The 19,669-nt window shown below is 54.0% G+C and overlaps 1 protein-coding gene across 2 annotated transcripts; it reads right to left on the bottom strand.

Annotated features, from left to right (window-relative positions):
• Window positions 1–731: 731 nt before the first annotated feature.
• ATP13A1 (ATPase 13A1) lies at window positions 732–18,528 on the bottom strand. Of its 2 annotated transcripts, none has more exons than XM_047776423.1 (26): window positions 17,979–18,528; window positions 15,177–15,266; window positions 14,876–15,066; window positions 13,086–13,158; window positions 12,721–12,876; window positions 12,546–12,615; window positions 12,362–12,468; window positions 11,680–11,809; window positions 11,497–11,552; window positions 10,794–10,920; window positions 10,574–10,711; window positions 10,374–10,494; window positions 9,844–10,001; window positions 9,361–9,536; window positions 9,177–9,287; window positions 6,755–6,880; window positions 5,790–5,898; window positions 4,152–4,351; window positions 3,907–4,069; window positions 3,192–3,352; window positions 3,007–3,121; window positions 2,723–2,919; window positions 1,740–1,882; window positions 1,398–1,509; window positions 1,169–1,312; window positions 732–1,083 (listed from the first exon to the last, which is right to left on the bottom strand). In XM_047776423.1, exons 1-26 carry the CDS (start codon window positions 18,366–18,368, stop codon window positions 973–975), a joined length of 3,675 nt encoding a protein of 1,224 aa, XP_047632379.1. In that variant the 5' UTR covers window positions 18,369–18,528; the 3' UTR covers window positions 732–972. The 2 variants fall into 2 exon arrangements, with proteins under 2 accessions (XP_047632379.1, XP_047632380.1); XM_047776424.1 differs by having other exon boundaries at window positions 3,973–4,069; window positions 17,979–18,440.
• Between the last annotated feature and the right edge of the window lie 1,141 nt (window positions 18,529–19,669).

Genomic DNA, 19,669 nt, shown 5'->3' with positions numbered 1-19,669 from the left:
GGAAAGGGTGGAGGGAGAGCTCCTCAGTGAGCACTGGTGGAGAGGGGAGGTTGCAGAGAAGTCTGGGCCTGGGTTTGGCCTGAGATCATCACATGTAGCTTGTCGAAATTCTAAAAATGCACCCACACTCCACACTCTGGATTTTCTGGCTGCAAATAAAAAATTTTGAAGTTTTTGGCTGTCTTGAAGGCAAGAAATCTCTGACTATGACTCTGCTTTCATGCTACCTACTCCACAATTCCTAAATTGCAGTGAATGAGGACCTTTTGAAAGGAAGGACAGTGTCAGTACTAGAGCCAGGCTGGTTGTGACATGACATGTCGTGGTGATGACACCTGTGTGGCAGAGAACCCCAACGAATATGACCTGAGTCAGCATTTGTAATGATTTGGATTGAACTCCATATCCAAGACGAAATGAGAGGAAGGCTTGCTGTCATTTTGCATATTATTGAGAAGAGAAAAACGTCACTGACCCTAAGACTCCTCCCCTCAGTGCCGGAGGCGTCAAAATGTGAAGCTGAGAGACCACAGAAACACAGGGGAGCTTGTGAAACTGGAAAATATGCAGAGCTCGCTGGGCTCTGAGCTTGGCCTAAGAGCTGGATGTGTTGCAGAGGGAGGTTTGAATCTCACACAGCCCATGGGGAGGGAGGGTGCCAGGATCTCCCTTGAGGACCACACAGCCCCTGATGACCTTTTCTGTGGTGCAGACAGAGGTGGAGACAGGGGTTCTTAAAATCATGGATGCTGCTTTATTTACCAAAGGTGCTGGTCTGGGGCTCGTTCTGCCAGCCAGGCCCTCAGACGGCCGTTGGGGGGGGAGTGGGGGGGGGTGTCCCAGCTCAGTCTTGATAGGTGAGGCCAGGTCATCCTCACCTTGGCCAGGGTGGGGCAGTGTTCCCTCCTGGGGCCCTTGTGGGGCTCCTGCCCAGTGGCAGCAGGGTGGGCAGCAGGTGCCAGCACCGCCATCTCAGGAAGGCACTTTCAGCTTTGGGGTCCCCAGGAAGAACTGCAGGACGCGGTCAGCCAGGAGAGCCAAGCAGAAGTCCAGGAGTAGGACCTGGGCGATGACCAACTTGAACTGCAGGGCAGGGAGTGCTGGTGAGTTGGGGGCCTGCAGACAGGTCCAGGTCAAGTCTCAGGACCATGTCTATGGGGCCACTCACCTCCACAGGGATATCCACGAGTCCAAACTGGCTGTTGAAGTCAGGTGAAGAGCCAAGGAGCAGGCCCACGATGGCGAGGAGTGACACGGCTAGGCTCCACACCAAGGGCCTGTTTTCAGGCAGGCTCTCCATGAAGGGTGGACCCTGTGGGCACAGATGGATGGACTGCTGCGTGTTGTGGGGGCCCAGAGGGTAGGCAGGGTGTACTTGGGCAGGGGCTGGGCCTCACCTTGTAGTTGATGGCGAAGGTGGCCATCTGCATGGCCATGGCCATGATGTATACTGTGCTGTTGACTAGGCTTGGCTCAAATTCTTTGTATAGGTCCACAAATTGCTCCTGCCTGCAGCGACACATGGGGGTTGGGGTCCCTCTATGACTCCTGCTGCCCTCGCAAAGAGCCAGGGCTCTGCCTGGTGGACTCTGCTGGCCTGGCCCTGGTCACCCTAGCCTTACGCCTGCATGTGTTCCTTCTGCCAGCACCCACCCCAAATCTGCACCCCCCCACCCCCCCGTGAGATGCTGCCTCCTTTGGGGGCACCTTGTATACACTTAGGCTGGGCCAGGACTCACTTCTCAGGGCTCCGAGCCTGGGCCTCGCTGTACAGGTACACGAGACTCACGAAGTGCACGCAGAACTGGAGCATGACTGTGAGGATGGTGTACAGGTTGAAGATGTTGGGCAGGGGTCGCTCTCGGGAGAGGGTCTTGAGGGGCTGCAGAGGCAGGGTGGGGGTCAGGACCCAGGCTCACTCTGGGGTCACCTGCCTACCCTGCTTCCTGGCAGGCCTCGTGCAGAGTGGTCACCAAATTCTGGGGGTCATGGTTCGGCAAGAGTCACCAGAGCCCTGCTTGCCCCCCCAGCCTCACTCAATGGCTACGCTCTTGTGTAAGTGCCATAGGGGTCTTAAGATCCACCCTGCCTCTGCTCTAGAAGAAACTTAAAGCCCTCCCTGCTGTGCATGGGGGATGCATCAACACCGATCACCTCCCACTCCTTTTGGCCACCGGGGCTTCCTCGTATCAGCCTGTGACCATCTGCAGCCTTTCTACCTAAAATTCCTGGCTAGTTCTCTTTTTCTGTTGGCCAGAATGTCAGCATCACACACCCTTCCCTGACTGACCCTGAGGCCATCCCCCACAGCCCGTGTGACCCACGGTATTTTTTCTCTGTGTTGCTTATTTTCTGAGTGGTTTTGACAATCATCCCATCTTTGTTTTCCCTACTTGTGTGGCCCACCTGAGACCCCAGCCTATGGACAGTGCTGGGTCTGAGCTGTGGTACTGCGAAGAGCCTCAGTGGGCACCTGCCCTGCCTCCTGATCCTCACCTTTAACTTGAGGGTGATAGTTCCTACCCCAGGGGCTGCTGTGAGCATAAACAGCCGATGCATGGTGGCACCTATAACAGCCTGCCCCTGGACAGCCCAAGCATCACCAACTATCCACCTGAGAAACCTCTCAGCACTTCTGGGGCAAAGACCCTGGCTTGGAGAAGCAGATGGCACCCTTGGGCTGGAGTGGGAGCCTCTGCTTTGATCAGGGAGCGAAGCCCACCTTAGAGCGGGAGATGAAGAGGAAACAGCCAGCCAGCAGCAGCCCCTGCAGCGTGGCCTGGAAGTCGCTGAACTTGACACCCTCCAGGTAGAGGACACTCTGGCTGTAAGCCAGGATTAGGGCATTGAGCGCCAGGATCTTGAACATCTGCAGTGTAGTTACCAGTGTGCATCGGCCCTGCTTGATCACGTGGCAAACTGTGGGGGAAGGCATGTGTGAGTATAGGTGCCAGGCAGGAGGGGCCAAGAGATGGGGCAGGGGGAGAAGACAACGGCAGGACTCACTGCACTGGATGGAAGAGAGCTTGGAGGTGAAGGGCGCAGCGATGCTGGCATCTCCCAGCTTCACGATGGGTGTGCTCTCATCCTCAAGGTCCCGCAGCACCTGGCTCAGGCGGTCCTGTGAGGTAGGCAGCAGGGGGTGAGACCTGACCATAAGGGGGCACTGGTGCCCCACTTCTGAGACTCACCCGCTGGGAGGCCAGCTGCTCCTCTGGGGGTGGGAGCCCCGACCTCTGCTTGGCTGCCCTGGAGGTGGTCCTGACTCCACTGTTGCTCAAGATGGGGCTGTCCCTGGGCCGTCGCCGCCGTTCGATGACCCTCTCGGGGGCATTGGCCAGGAGTGCCACACCTGGTAGGAGACTGTATGTCAGAAGCCAGAGGAGGAGTTCCCATTGTGGCTCAGCAGTTAACGAACATGACTAGCATCCATGAGGACACGGGTTCAATCCCTGGCCTCGCTTGGTGGGTTAAGGATCCAGCAGCAATGCTGGATGTGGTGTAGGCTGGCAGCTGAAGCTCTGATTAGACTCCTAGCTGGGGAACCTCCATGCCGCAGGTGCGGCCCTTATCCGCTGCATGCCCCTTGCAGAGCTGGTGCAGGGCCAAAACACATTTCACCAGACCACCCACCTGAAGGAGCGCCTCAGAGATTGTCTATCTTACTTTATACAAACTACTTAGAAAAAATGATGACAAAACCCCCAAACCCAAATAAAGCATTTAACACTAGGTAGATCAAAGCCAACTGATTTCTCCAAAAAAGGGCTCCCCATTCTCCCAGAGGTCCTGGTGGCCCCCGCCACACTGGTCCTTAGACATTTATATCCCTTCCTGGCCTTCAGATCCTCAATCCCACCAGCCCCCTGCTCCATCCCCTCACTACTGCCTCCTCACAGAACTTGCTTGGTGATGTGTCCCTGATGCCAAGCTGGTGTTGGCAGTCACCACTCCCAAGGCTCAGTGGCTCACCCACGTCTGCGTGCTTCAGGGCACCCACATCATTGGTGCCATCCCCACACATGAGGGTCACGTAGCCCAGCTCCTTTAGGCTGGTGATCACAAACTCCTATTCGGGCAGAGATAGGCCAAATGAGGGCTGTGTGCTGTTCCCAGGGCCCCACCTGCCCTCTGCCACCCCCTGCACCTACCTTCTGTTTGGGGGCCACTCGGGCGAACACTCGCACATAGGGGATGAGGCGAAGCAGCAGCTGTGGGTCCTCGGCCTGTAGGTGGGCCAGGCCATCACCCGTGAGGCACAGCGCATGCTCCAGGGCCAGTGCCTTCGGGGAGCCTGGGGCCAGGGGTAGTATGATACTGCCATCGATGGAGCGCCACTCACATGGTTGACCTGCAGGGCCAACGCCCAGGGTCAGGGATGGGGGCTCAGCTGCTCAGGTAGACGCCCTCACTGGGACCCCACATGTGTGTCCTAGTCCTCCTTTCTGAAATATCTTCTTGGCTGCCCCCCCCTTATTCCTCCCAATCCAGGTCTTTATTAAACTATACCCCAGGCCCTGGGCACCTCACAGAGATCATCTACAGAACCCTCTAATACAGACAAAGGATCTGAAAAGCCAGAGCCTACCCTACTGGCCTATGACCATGTGGCAGGGCCAGATTCGAACCCAGGAGGCCTGATCTCAGAAGCAGCCTTGCTCCCCCCAATTCCTCACCTGAAAATCCCCCACCCCTGGGGGCCTGCCTAAAACTCTGCTTTCCCAGAGCCCGGGCACCCCAAGTCACCTCCTCAGGCCAGATACTGCTTTCCATCTACTTCTCCCTCCTAGCTGCTGGTGTGGATGCTGAGCGCTGAGGACAGCTGAGGGCAGCCCATCAGCCCCCTGTGCACTGGACAGCTTGCTCTGAGCTGTCTCAGCCTGGAGGGAAGGCAGTTTCCACCTGGCTTTTGTTGTGGCTGTTTTGTTAGAGCAGCTTCGCTTGCCAGTCAATAGTCTTGGCAGCCACCTCTGGTTTACCCGCCAACAATCCCCAGGCTCTGGAAGAGCTTAGTGCCTGGGACTGGGACAGAGACCTAGGATCAAATGGTGCATGCTGCTTCCAAGCCAGGCCCTGCACCCGACAGAATCCACTTTACCAGTCAGTGGTGCTGGGGCTGGATTTGCCCCTTGATTGGGGTGATTCTAAGGTACTACTTGCAACCAGTTTGGTTACTCAGGAGAGGCCCGAGACCATGAGCTCAGGAATCAGGACATTTGAGTTCATAGCCTTAGTCACAGTGCAGTGTCTCTAAGTGATCCTGGTGGATGGGTTCACTCTCTGTTTCCTGGTCTGTAATGCAGGGGCCCCAATAGCTGGCTTGGCTGGCTTCCTCCTATGTGGTGTGGGGATGGCAAGCCCTCTCGTGTGGGGCAAAGGGACCAACGTGGTAATGCAATCCGAGCCCTCTGCCTCTGGTCTGGCCATGCCAAACATAAGTACCAGCAGTCCTTGTGCTCAGGAGGGGAGCAGTGGTCATGCACACGCAGCCAGTCAGGCCTAAGGTGGGTGAGAGGATATGAAACGAGGGCTGGTGTGACTACAACCAATCACCTTAAGATTATAAATCGTTTCTGGTCCTGGAACCAGTGACTGTCCCCATGCTGCTGCTTGGGTGGAGTGTGGAGTCCAAGCGTGTGCATGGGCAGGGCTGTGATCCATAGGCCTATGTCCCAGGTACTGGATGATACTGGGTGTGTTCACTCAGGCCTGGCACAGAGGTGAGCCACGAAACAGGAGCTGTTCTTAGACTCAGGGACCCCAGAGCCCATGATCACATGGGGCCTTACCTTTCTCTGTGGGAGGCTGCAGGATCAGTGTGTGAGCCTTTTCAATGAAGTGTAGTTCCTGAGCCACGTGGCAGGCAGTGAGCGGGTTGTCACCTGTGATCATGACCACCTGGGAAAAGGGTGCAGGCTCAGTGGAATAGGGCTCAGTGGGTCAGAACTCCAACCTGGAGACCTGGGGGCCAAGTCTCCTCTAAGAAAGGCCATAGAGGGAGGTCTTGGCCCCCTAATAGGGACTGGGCTTCCAGGGGCCATAATCTGCCCTATCTAGTTGTGTTTTCTGCAAATGATACATGTATATGCATCTTTCTGAGAATACCCATAGCTTTCCCTGGCAATGAAAACTAAGAACCAGACCTTGGTGTGGACCCTCTTGACTTGGTAGATACTTTTGGCAGGGAGTTGGGGATGGGTATGGCAATACGCTCTAGCTTCTTGGCTCACAGCCTTGTGATGGGAAGGTGACCCTGACTGCTGAGGGCCAGGTGAGGACTGATGAAGTCACTATCCTGACACTGCTGGCCCACCTCTCACACCCTAAACTCTATCCTGAGTCCCAAACCGGGAAACACAAACCACCAGAACTGAAAGAGCAAAGCCACTGGGACATGGTTTGTCTGGATATTGTCTCCACATCCTTCAAACCAGCCTCAACTGTTTTCTAAGATGGGGTGGAACAGGGGAATAGCCCTCATCTCCCAGGGATGCGGGAGGCCTGGGGAAGTGATGTGAGGAAAGTGGCACAGGTGGGGTCCCAGAGCATCCTCAGGCCGGGATAGCTTGAGTGCCCAAGCCATGGTGGAACTTGACCAAAATCCATGGGATCTTTGCTTCCAAGACTTGGATACCCACTCTTGAGTACCCCACTGAAGATGGAACTGTCCTCTACTGACATATCCCCCTCTGTGTAAGGAGTAGCCAAGACTGCCCACCCATGGGGCCTGGTGGGGAGGGGTCTAGGGCTGTACCCGATGGGAGGCATTCTGGATCTCACGGATCACAGCCTTGGAGTCAGCCTTGAGTGGGCAGGAGACCACGATGAAGCCGACGAACTTGAGGTTGCACTCTAGGGCTTCTCGCTTGACTTCCCGGGCCTACGGACGGACATAGCAGTGCCTTCATAACCTGTCCCTCCCCTCCCTCATTTCCCAAGCTCTATAAACATGCTGTGGGTGGGGAGGTCAAAGGCCCCATCCTTGCAGAAGGGACCTTCGAGGGTCAGAGGTGAGAGGTGTGGAGAGGGTGATAGAAACCCTGGTGGCAGAGGCACTCAGCAGTGGCTGGGTGGTCCTGGCCGATCAATGGTGCCTCTACTCCCTAGTGTGGACAACAGTGGGGCACAAATCCCCTGTGACCCAGCTTCTAGGACAGGAAAGTTGGGGCTCTCCTTTGAAACCACCAAGCATGAGAGCACCCTCTTTACCTCCTACCAAAACCCGAAAAATCTCTGCCCTCATGGGGCTTGCCTTCTATTGGAGGAGACACGTAACAAAGAAAATCATAGAAATCAAAAAACGAAAAGGAATGGGAAAAAAAGAGTTGTAAATGATATAACTGACAAGGGCTTAATCTTCAAAATATACAAATGACTCATACAACCCAACAGCAAAAAAACAAAAGACCCAATGGAAAAATGGGCAGAAGACCTAAACAGATATTTCTTCAAAGACATAAGGATGGCCAACAGGTACATGAAAAAATGCTCAACATCACTAATTATTACAGAAATGCAAATCAAAACTACAGTGAGGTATCACTTCATACTGGTCAGAATAACTACCCTTAATAAATCTACAAATAAAAAGTGCTGGAAAAGGTAGGGAGAAAAGGGAACCCTCCCATGCTGTTGGTAGGAATGCAAACTGGTACAACCACTATGTAAAACAGCATGGAGGTTCCTCAGAAAACTAAATATAGAACTACCATATGATCCAGCAATCCCACTCCTGGGCATATATCCAAGCAAAACTTTCATTTGGGGAGTTCCCATTATGACTCAGTGGTAATGAACCTGACTAGCATCCACAAGGATGCAGGTTCCATCCTTGGCCTCGCTCAGTGGGTTTAGGATCTGGTGTTGCTGGAGTTGTGGTGTAGGCTGGCAGCTGCAGTTCTGATTTGACCCCCAGCCCAGGAGCCTCCATATCCTGCAGGTGCAGCCCTAAAAAGAAAAAAAAAAAAAAAAAAAAAAAGGCGGGGAAAAAGGTTAGATAAATGCACCCCTATGTTCACTGCAGCACTATTCATAAAAATCAAGACATAAAAAACAATCTAAACATCCATTGATAGATGAATACTGCTAAGCCATAAAAAAGAACAAAATCATGCCATTTGCAGCAACATGAGTGCAACTAGAGATTCTCATACTAAGTAGAGTAAGTCAGAAAAAGACAGATACCATATGATATCACTTATATGTGGAATCTAAAACATGGCAGAAATAAGCCTATCTACAGAACAGAAACAGACTCGCAGACATGGATGGCAGACTTGTAGTTGCCAAGGGGGAGGGGGATGGACTGGAAGTTTGGGGTTAACAGATGCCAATTATCACACTTAGAACAGATAAGCAATGAGGTCCTGCTGTATAGTACAGGGAACTATATCTAATCATGATAGAACATGAAAAAAGATAGTGAGAAAAAGAGTATATATAGATTTATCACTATGCTGTACAACAGAAATTGACAGAACAATTTAAATCAACTATAATAAGAAAACTAGAAAAAAAAAAGAAAATCAGAGATCAGAACACTGAGTACTGTGAGAGAGATGAAGGCAGGGGAATGGGGCAGAGGGGGCCATGGGGTGGTATAGAGTAGGATGGCTCTGAGGGGGATCTGTGACCAGGCTCAGGAAGGAATGGGCCTTGACTGGGGCTCTGAACACAGAGGCATCACCTGGTATGCACTGCAGAAGGACCTCATGGCCACTGGGGGCAAGCAGATTAAGGGCTACTTGGATGAGGGCTGAGGTAGAAGTCCATAAAGGAGTGGCTGATAGTGGAGGTGGGAGCAGAGCCTACAGCTGATGGGACATGGGGTGTGACTGAGGGCTGGAGATGCCCCCAGGACCATGCAGTGACCCGGTGACTGGGCAGTGCAGGGGTGGAGCTGAGCTGGAGCCAGGGAATCCAAGGTGCCTCCAGGTGTTCCCCAAGGGGGTGTGAGGTGTGCTCTCTAGGGAGCAGTCTTAGGCTCTGAGGTGGGATGTGGTCCCCTGGGGTGTGGGGCATGTAGGAGAGAAGAAACCAAGGATTGAGTGCCACTTGGGGCCTCCAAAGGTAGAGGCTGAGGAGGAAGATGAAATTGGGCCTGCTCATGGTGGCACTATAGGGGAAAGAAGGTGATGTCGATAAGGGGCTGGCAGGTGGGAGAATTGGGCCCTTACCTGCTGGTGGGTGAGGTGCCCCAGTTCCTTGTACCCCAGCGCCAGGACACGGGCTCCTTCCCGGGAAATCTCCGTGTGAATGTGGTGGTAGTCAGGTGGGCACTGGGCGAACTGCAGGGAACGCAGGGGGATGTCACCGACCGCCCCACACCCTGCTCCCCCCGCTGGGCCAGGGCTGGCTTACCATGGAGTGCAGGGTTTCAGGGGCCCCCTTCACGGCTGCGATGTAGCAGAGATCAGTGGAGCCAAGCTTCTCGTAGGAGGCGAGCACGGACATTCGCTTTAGGGCACTGGCAAAATGAAAGCGCTGGTGAATTTTCAGCCCCTGAGTTTTAATACTTCGGGGGAATACTTTCTCATCTGGAAACAAATAAGCACGAGTCCTGAGGGCCTTCGCTCCAAAGAGGCAGCCAAGCCCCAGCCCAGCCCCTCCATGCCCTTCCCCACTCTGCCCCCCACCCCCACCTCCAGACCCAGGGACTGTGGGAACTCCTGGCTCTGGGAGGGGTCAGAGCTGGGAGATGAGGGGTAGAGGCCCTACCCCAGGTCAGATGTGAGCCTGTGCCCACCCGCCTGCCCAAGTTGCACACACAGGTGTCTGAGAGGCATAGCCTGCCTACCCAGGGGCCTAAGAGCTGGCAGGATGCCTGAGGCTCCAGCTCCTCACCTTTGGTCAGCGTCCAGTCTACGGCTGTCAGCATGGCTTTCTCAAGGGGGTCACCCACGAGAGTGCCGTCATCCAGCTGCATGAGGGAGTGGCATGAGGCCAGAGCCCGGTGTGTTTCTATGGGGATGTTGGACACAGGGGTCACCTCCTTCCCATCCCTGCAAGGATGAGGAATGGCTGGTTACGGGGTGGAGGTGAGCAGGTGGAGGGACCCCTGGGAATTGCCAGTCAGGATGAGGGATGGGGCCCCACGCTCTACAATGGGGGGGTGTAGGGTGTTGTCTTGGTCCCCATGCCACCTGCGCCTTTCTCACAGAAGCAGAGCACATGGCTGCTGTGGGCTCACAATGAGCCACTTGTCACTGTCACTCACGCTGAGGACTGCTTGGGGAGTCTCCTGGAGTGGGCTTCTGTGGTAGGGCCTGTGACAAGCTCTCACCTTGAAGGCTTGGGCTGGGCAGCTGTCTGTCCCTTGAGCCCCCAGAAAGCCCCTTAGTGGGTATGTCACAGCTTAGACTCCCCATGCTCACCGGAGCCCGGCCACCCCGCGCACCACCAGGCTGTCACTGGTCAAGGTCCCGGTCTTGTCGAAGCAGCACACCTCCACCTTGCCGGCAAAGGGGATCCGGAAGGGCTCCGTGCAGTACATGTCTGGGTGGTGGGAGCCAGGGTCAGGGGCCCTGCCAGGCTCCAGCCCACATGGCACCCTGTCCCTGCCCCAGAGACTCACAGAGCTTGGCCAGAGCAATGAGGGAAGTGTTGACGGCCAGAGATAGCTCAATGGGTAGCTCGGGGGGCACAACGGAGGTAAGAATCAGTGTGCATTCCAGAAACAGCTTGTAGCGGTTCCGGCTGGGGTCCTTGGTACCTGTAAACACAGGGCCTGCCAGCCTGGGGGCTGCGGGCACAGGGCCCAGCAGATGGGGAAGGAAGAGGGTTGTGGTGCTTACCTTCGATCCACACGTAGGCGGCTGCTGCAATGGCAAAGACCAGGAGGAAGAGGATGAAGATGAAGGTCTCCAGATTATTTGCCGTCACCCTCTTGACACCAAAGAGGATTGTGCGCAGCAGCTTGCCCTAGGGGAATGGAGGGACAGAGGCCTTGCCTGGGAGGGTGGCAGGCTTCTCTGCCTAAAAGTACCAAGGCCAGGTTTTCTCTCTGCTGACAGAGAGTGCCTACCTGGGCTAAGTGAGCCCCACAGCTGACAACAGAGCTGTTCTAGGGACCATAGAGCTGTGTGGGCAGCTGCAACTCAGCCACAGAGTTACGGAGTCAGTCGCTGAAGACTGGGGGATGGGGCAGAAGTGACTGAGATGGAGGGGATGAATTTCCCTGAAGGAGATCTGATTCACCATCTCTATCAAGGAGTCCTCATACCATTTTAGGGAAGAGTTTATAGCTCAGACTTTGTGATCCCCAAGTGTGTGGGATCATAAACAGTCTACTGTCTGTAGGCCTCACCAGAACCTCAGTCGGGGAAAACGATCTGTTCGGGGCTGAGGCTTGTTTCTGTACTCTGGCCCCTGGCCCACTACCTGCTCTCAGTGTGAACCTAGGGGGTGGATGTTCTAGTGTCTGAAAAAGTTGCCATTTCAACTGTCCACCATTCATCCCAGGGACCACCCTCCCCAGAGCTGAGCAAGATGCCACACCTGGGACGTGTTGAATCCTGTCCTCAGAACGAAGGCCACACACCCGTTGTCGACCGCTGGGGAGACAAGGCAGAGCTAGAGTTAATTCATATCTGCTCATCCTGCTCCCTCAGAGCCAAGCAGATGTTGGGGGTGTGGGGGTGATGGGGCTAGGTCACCCCCAGACATCCCCGAGGCACCTACGCTTCAGGCCCGTGGTGGCCTTCTGTGGGGGGATATGCTGCACCACCTTGGTGCCGCCAAAGATGACATGGAGCCGGGAGTCGGCCTGCAGGTCCAGGATTCGGTTGGGGCTGAGGTCTTCAATGGGCTCCTGGGGAGGACAGTGAAGTCGATGGCTAGTCCCACCTCAGCTTCCTTCTCTATCCCATCTGGAGAGTTGGACCCTGGGCTGGGAGGAGCCTGCCTGACCCTCACAGGGCTCCCCATCCCATCTGGTGTACCTCACCTAAGGGCAGGGGCCCCACCTTGTCCTTTTTCCATCATCATGTGCAGCATTGACCCCGTCACCCCAGATCCACAGCCTCATTTCTCTTAGCCTATCTCAGCCTGAGATCCCAGGGTGCCTGACACCCCACTTGGCCTCTCATCCCCTTCCCTTTCCTTATCACTATCTAGCTCCCCTTAGTCAAGGGTGCTGATCTGCCAGGAAACCCAGCAGCTCCATCTGGATGCTGTGCCCACTTTGCCTTCCCCCAGTCTCCTGGGCTTAGGGGTGGGTGGGTGTCCATCCCATCTCCATTTGAGCCTGGGCAGGATCCTGGCCTCACCACCAGCCCTTCCCTGGCCCATCTCCACCTCAGTGAATGGGATAGATGCGCTGAGTAGACCGAAGACCACCCACTCCCCACTCTGGACCCAGCACCTTCATCTGGGGGACCGACTCTCCAGTGAGCATGGCCTCGTCTACGATGCAGCGGCCCCGCAAGAGCAGCACATCACACGGCACCAGGTTCTCCTGTGGGGAGCGGCCTGCAAGTCAGGGGCAGAATGGTTGGACAGAAGCCTGAGGCGGGCTCCCACTGGGATGGAGCAGGACTGGGCCTCACCAATTGAGACGATGTCCCCAGGTACAATCTCATCGCTGGCAATGGGCCTCCACTTTCGGCTACGGTAGACCTGAGACGGGGTAGGGTGCAGTCAGCTCTAGGAATGCACCTGTGCTGTGCCCACCCCAAGACCGCAGGAACCCTGCTATCCAGCCCATCTCCCTGCTGGCCACACCTGGATCATGTGGGGCTTGTTGCCCATCTTCCGGATCTCTGACATGTTCCGCATCTGCTGCTGCACTAGAGAAGCCTCGAAGGCCACCAGCATGGAGAGTGTGAAGACGCTGTAGTACCAGTACTCGTCCAGACACCAGAGCCCCACGCAGAACACCTGCAGGACATGGGCCATGTCTGTTTCTGGGAATGCAGGTGAAATGCCTGAGGAGGGCTAGATGGTACACTGAGGGCCAGTGTTCTGTCCACGGGCTCTGACCACGAGGACTGGGAGAGGTTTTTGCCGTTGGCAGTGGACAAAGGTTGCTCTGGCTGTGAAAGGCCCAAGGGACAGGGTGGGGAGAAGGGCCGGTGTTGCTGCTTTACCTGGAACACAAAGAAGGGTGCTGTGGCTCTCTCCTTGAACAGCTCTGAGAAGTCAGGCACCACCATCTCAGCCCTGCAAGAGATCAGAGGCCACATCCTGTTCACAATGGGAGGTCGGAGGCCCCACCCTGACACCTCTACTTGGGGGGCACCAAAGACCTATGGGGACATAAGAACCCTAGTGAGCTTCCAGACCCTGGATGCTCCATTCAATCATGGCCCTCCTTGACTGGGAGGCATGGGAGCAGACATGCTGATTGTCCGCAGCTCGCTGCTCTGCAGAACCCAGAGAAAGCTTCTGAATAAGCACTGGGCTCTTTAGGCAGCTGCCCCTGAGTGGGGCTGGTGAGAGGCAAGAACCTATTATCTGGTTGGGCAACAAGGCGAGGGGAGAAGGAATGGCCGACTGAAGCTGCACAGAGACGGCCTGGCAGCTGGGAGCTGAGGGGCCCCCTGGGGCCCGAAATATAGTGCCAGAACCCCAGCTAGTCTGAGCTGAGATTTTCCAAAGACTCCCTGAATAAAAGCCTAGGAATTTAAGCAGGGCATTGAAGGGGTGTGTGGGGGCCCCAAATGGCTGGGGGACCAGCCATGTCAACCAGGGCCATCCTTGTTCTGCCCCACAGAACTGGAGGGATGTTTGGGACATGGGATTTGAGAGAAAGAAACTACACGGCGGCCATACTGTGATAAAAACCAACTGAGCCCTGCCCTGGATTGTACAGGGTGCTCTTGCTTAAGCAAGGATGGTGTAAGAGGGGACATCCCAGGCTGGCACCACGGCTGACCTGAGTGGGGGAAGGGAGGATCAGTAAATGTTTCCTGTAAATCTTGCTATTATATTGCTGAGTGTGGTAACATATTTGTAATTTTTGAAAAACAATTAGGTAAAGATTAATTTCCTAGAGGTTCTGAGGGTTTTTGCGTTGAGGACAATTATCACCGTAACCAGGATGGGGGTCCTGAAGCACAGCTCTGACCCCTCCCAGCCTTGTGGCAACACTGGTGGTTTTGGTGAAGATTAAAGGAGAAAACACACGCAGAGCATCTGGATTCTACCTGATACAAGTAAGGGCTATTTTGATCACCAGCATTTTTTTTTTCTCCTCTATCATCATTCATAAAGTGCTGGAATACGTATGAGGAGAACGGCTAGGATTTACATTTATAGAAAGAATTTAAAATAAGAATTCCTGTCGTGGCTCAGGGGAAATGAATCTGACTAGGATTCATGAGGATGCAGGTTCGATCCCTGGCCTCACTGAGTGGGTTAAGGATCTGGTGCTGTAGTGAACTGTGGTGTACCTCGCAGATGCAGCTCGGATCTGTGTTGCTGTGGCTTTGGCGTAGGCCAGTGGCTACAACTCCTATTCAACCCCTAGCCTGGGAGCCTCCATATGACATGGGTTCGGCCCTAAAAAGACAAATAAATAAATAAGTAAGTAAAATAAAGGGTGAGTTGTTCCCCCCCCGCCCCCCCAAAACAAGACAAGGATGAGCAGCCCCGGGCTAGGTACATGTGCTACAGGGAGGGGCTCCCAGCTTTGGGCTCTTCAGCAGATTCCTGTCAGCAAGTAAATTTGGGGATTACTAGACTAGGGCACATTTCTCAAAGGTTGCTCACCACATTCACTTGGGATGTTTTCTTGAAAAGATGGACCCCTCCAAATCATAGGGCATAAACAAATACGAAAGGAGTCACTAGCTGGGACAAGGACCTAGGCTGTGACTACAGGTAGAGCCCCAGCCCTGTCGCAACAGGGGTGAGGCATGGGGACCTGGATACTTACTTGTTGCTCCCAAATTTCTTCTCGGCTGCTCGGATCTCCGAGTCCTCCTGGAACCCTCTGTTGCTCTGGTAGTATGAGAAGGCGTTTCCCACAGGAAAGGCCACAGGGAGGAAACGCTTCTTTTCCAGGGCATCATAAGAATACTTGATCTTCTGGAATTCAAAGGATAGCACCTCTTGTCCATCTTCACCCTGTGGGAGAAGATGTGTCTGTGGCAGAGGCCCCTGATCTAGGAATGTCAGTGCCTGGGGGGTCCCACCCAGGCCCCCTGCCAGGGGGGTACCCAGCAGGTGGTCCCTACCTCATCTCGGTGGAGGGCCACGAGCTCAGTGGAGCCATTGTTGGGGGTTGGCACCACCTTCACGAAGGTCGCTTTGCTGGGGTCGTACTCCTGTGAGAGGCAAAGTGCTGCTGTTGAGCCCCCGTTTTTTTTTTTTTTTTTTTAGGGCTGCACCCTCTGCATAAGGAAGTTCCCAGGCTAGAGGTTGAATTGGAGCTGCAGCTGCTGGCCTATGCCACAGCTACAGCCACGCCAGATCTGAGCCGAGCCTGTGACTTATATCACAGCTCATGGCAATGCCGGATCCTTAACCTACTGAGCAAGGCCAGGGACTTAACCTCATGGTTACTAGTCGGGTTTGTTACTGCTAAGCCATGACGGGAACTCCGTGTTGAGCTCTTCTTAAGCCCTTGCTCCACGAGCCTCCACTGGGGAGCTCGTGGGCACTGCAGTTCCATGGACGTTTTCTGGAAAATGCCACTGGGCTTTTGGGTGCTGGTCTGCCCACTCCCTCATCTGTTACTGGGACAAGGAATAGCACTTTACTGTGCCTCTCTGGTCCCACCCATATTATAAAGCCAAGGTCACAAACAGCACCCAATGCCCTGGCTCTGCTGACAAAGACAAACTCAAACAGGCGGAATGCTGACTGACATGACGTACATTCTCAATCCACATAAGCCAAGCCTCGTCACAGCCCACCTGGCCTGCCGCTCCTGTTCTGCCCCCTACCCCCATTACTATTCTCGTTGTGTCCTTAACTGACAGGGATGATGAGGCTCATCCTTGTCTCAGCTAAGGACACATGCTGTTTTCTCTGCCTAGAATGTGCCGTCACACAGCCATTTTCAGGCCTTTGCTCAAATGTCACCTTTTCAGGAAGCCACCCCTGGATGCTCCATCTAAAGTTCCCTCACAAAATCCTTGCTTTGGTTTTCCCTCTTTAGCATTGACTGCTGAGTTCTATCTCCCCCACTGACATGAAAGCAATGGGTTTTGTCTGTTTTTTTTTTTTTTTGCTTTCTAGGGCCTCATACGCGGCATATGGAGGTTCCCAGGTTGGGGGCATCTAATCAAAGCTACAGCTGCTGGCCCACGCCACAGCCACAGCAACTTGGGATTCAAGCCATGTCTGACCTACACCACAGTCCACAGCAACGCCGGATCCCTAATCCACTGAGCGAGGCCAGGGATCAAACCTGCAACCTCATGGTTCCTAGCTGGATTAGTTTCCACTGTGCCACAATGGGAACTCTGGTTTTGTCTGTTTTGTTCTTTGCTATTTCCCCAGCACCTAAGACATGGGAGGCAATGAATGGAACTGAATGAGTACTCGCTCAATCCTGTGAGTTGCATCCATCCCACCTCTGCTCCACCAGACCCTGTGCTGCCATGTTTTCTTTGCCAGCACAGCACTGACCCTGAGAAACAGGGCCCCACCCCTCCAAGAGTTCATGGGCCACCAAAGCAGGCAGAAAATAATGACAAAAGACAGAACTACGAACACTGGTAACACCACAGAAGTAAAGTGCAAAGCACTACACGGAACCAGCCCCACAGCAGGTGCTCTGTGGATGCCATCTCAGTTTCTTCTTACAATGGCAACTCTGAGAAAGCTGTTAAGGTTCTCACTTTACACAAGGGGAAATTGAAACCCAGAGAGCAGAAGCACCTCCATCTGAGATCTCTGATGTAAAACCAGATCTGTCTGTCCTAACCCCACAGCTGCTTAGCTCATCTTCTCTATCCCTGGAGAGGAAGTTAATAGTCACACTTTCTAGCTGCAGGCCAATAGGCAGCTGGAGTTTGGAAATGTCACTTCCCAACTCCCCTCCATTCTTTAATTCCTCTCTGGGCTCTTTCATCTTACTGACTTGAAGCCACCAATCCCAGAAGTTTTGAGTCCCTGTCCTGGGATCAGAGAGACTTCCCTCTCTCAGAAGAGAAAGAGGACTCAGTCCACATTTGGAATCAAAGATGGGTGGAGGTCCTCTCTCTTTTTGTAGCCCTCAGTGCTGTTCCCTTTCTCTCTTCTCTTAGCAAACACATGTCTGGGATCAGAGAGGAGGCCTATCTCAGCGCCCATGGCTCCAAACCTGACAGTGTCATCTGAGGGCAGTGGCACAGTCACTGTTATCAATTGCTGAGGGCAGCCCTCACTCATCCAGATGTCTCAACTAAAAGTCACATGCACTACCTGGCTATTGTATTCTGAGGGCAGCCCTCACCACCCTCATCCTAGCAGATGGACACAAAGAGACTCCAAGCAGCTAAGTCACTTGTTCACAAATAGCTCCTGCTCCTCTTAAACACTGCAATAAACTGCATTTCAAGCTCATTTTAGTTGTCGTGGGCTGGGGGGCTCTGAGCACTGACCAGCTCAGTTCTCAAACTAAACCCCACCCTGCAGGTCTAGGCTCTCAGTTTGAAAAGCAAGGTAGGAGACTCCCAACGAAGAAGGTAGGACCGGTAGGACCGTTTCCAGGAGAAACAGCCAATACCTGCTAGTATGGGAGCTATCAAACGGTGAAATTTGCTGGGCCATGAGCTAATCTTTTTACAGGTATTACCTTGTAGGATCTGTATGACCACACCAGGGAGGAATTCCAGAGAAGGGAAGTAATCTGCGCTAGGGTCGCACAGCCAAGTCAGCACCGGGGCCAGGATTTAGCCAGCACAAAAGGGTGGGAGGGCGCCGGCAGGGACCTAAGTCCAGCAGATGAGGAGGCCCAGGATGGGCTGGGGACGGACACGAATGCTGTGGCTGGGATCTGAGCTGAGGCCGGACCGTGCAAAGGGTTAGGCTAGTGTGCACACACTTACCGGGGTGCAGGTGAGCGCGCAGTGCGCGTGCACGGACCAATGCCCCGAGAGGACGGTGAGCGCGTGCGCGAGGCAGATGGTGGCGAGCACAAGCAGCGCGGCCTCGGGGATCTGCGCCCAGCTGCTGCCCCAGCCCCAGCAGCCGGCGGCCGCGGCGCCCAGCCAGGCTGGGTAGAGCAGTCCCGCGAATGGCAGCACCGTGAGGCGCCGCAGCAGCGCGAGCCGCCGGTACGGCCACACGGCGGCTACCAGCTCGTCGCCGCTCGCTATGAGCGCCGGCCCGGCGGCAAGGACAGTGCGCGGCTGCGGCTTGGGCTTGGGCTGCCCAGCGGGCCGGACCCCGCAATGCCGAGCCCCGCAAGGCACCGCATTGCCCACCGCCGCCGCCATCTTTCCCAGCGCCGCGCTCGCTTCCGGGCAGAGACACCGGCTCGCTTCTGATGTTTTACTTCCGGTAAACCCTGGGAGCCGCCATGGCAGCAGGGAATAAGAAGAGCCAGGGCAACGCAGGGGTTTGGGTCCGGAAGTGGCTTCTCAGGGCGCCGCCATGACAGGCTGTGGCCAGAAGGAGAAGCAGGGCGCCACCATGACAGGGCTAAGGCGGCCTGTCTGCTCTGCCACGCCGGACTAAGACCGGAAAAGACCATGCTAGGTGGGCTGGGCGTCACGATGACAACCTAAACCGGAAGAGGTGAGTCCTCGGAGACTGCACGATCTAGGCCACGAGGGGAGGAGCCTGAACCTTGCAGAGGCGGTACCAAAAAAGTGCCGGCCTTCAAAGGGGTTGGGGTTTATCGATAGGGCGGGGCTTGTGAGGGGCGGGGATGGGATGAAGTTTCCCTCCCTCCAGGCCTGGGCGGGACTCGGGTCTGGTGGCCTTAGAGAGCCAAGACTGGACGCTGTCACACCCGCCAAGGGACATCATGTAACAGTAATTACACACTCACAAGTTGGAAGAATACGAAAAGTTAATGTTTATTTACTTATTGGTTATTATTTACTTTCCTGGTATCTAAACAAAACCACAATAGGACTAAGTAACACTGGCAATTAGTATTACAGCACCTAGTAGTACTACTAATTTAAAACACAGCAAACAATACATTTGAGAAAAATGTATACCGATATGTTTATAATGTTTTTTTCTGAACTCAAATATAGCATTTTTTGAACTAATTTTTAAACTCTTCATTGGGTGTTAAATTTGTAGGTTATGTTGTTGTGTATTCTTGAGATTCTTAAGGTGTATGCATGTTAAGTCTGCTAATTGAGAGCATAAATGAAATAGGACTTATGTAATATTATATATTTAATAAAAAAACAACCTGACGTTTCTTTCTGTCCTATGTTACACAGTAGGGTATTTTTACTCTTTCAGTTTTCTTTTCTTTCTTTCTTTTTTTTGGGCTGCGCCCATGGCTTTCGGAAATTCCTGAGCCAGAGCTTGAACCTTTGCCACAGCAGTGGCCTTATCCTTAACCCACAGAATCACCTGAAAACTCCAGTTTTCTTTCCCAATAATGCTTATTCGAATGGGCTGCAACCGTTAGAACATTCTTCTCTTTTCTGTGGTGATAAAACTAACACAAAGATGATGTCACTTTGACTTGCTTCCCTGATCTTATCAAGTCCAAAATTACCCTGATTCTTTCTTTTTTTCTTTTTTCTTTTTTTTGGTCTTTTCTAGGGCT

The sequence above is a fragment of the Phacochoerus africanus genome, chromosome 4 (assembly GCF_016906955.1).
Source record: "Phacochoerus africanus isolate WHEZ1 chromosome 4, ROS_Pafr_v1, whole genome shotgun sequence".
In the NCBI taxonomy this organism is placed as follows: domain Eukaryota; kingdom Metazoa; phylum Chordata; class Mammalia; order Artiodactyla; family Suidae; genus Phacochoerus; species Phacochoerus africanus.
The sequence above is the reverse complement of the archived record's forward strand: the minus strand, read 5'-3'. Positions and strand labels throughout refer to the sequence as shown.

Coding starts and splice junctions, on each gene's coding strand:
- ATP13A1 (XM_047776423.1), bottom strand. CDS start 18,368: ATGGCGGCGGCGGTGGGCAATGCGGTGCCTTGCGGGGCTCGGCATTGC. Junction 6,881..9,176: donor GGCACCTCACCCACCAGCAG/GTAAGGGCCCAA, acceptor GTCCGTCCGTAG/GCCCGGGAAGTCAAGCGAGA. Junction 5,899..6,754: donor TCCAGAATGCCTCCCATCGG/GTACAGCCCTAG, acceptor CCCTTTTCCCAG/GTGGTCATGATCACAGGTGA.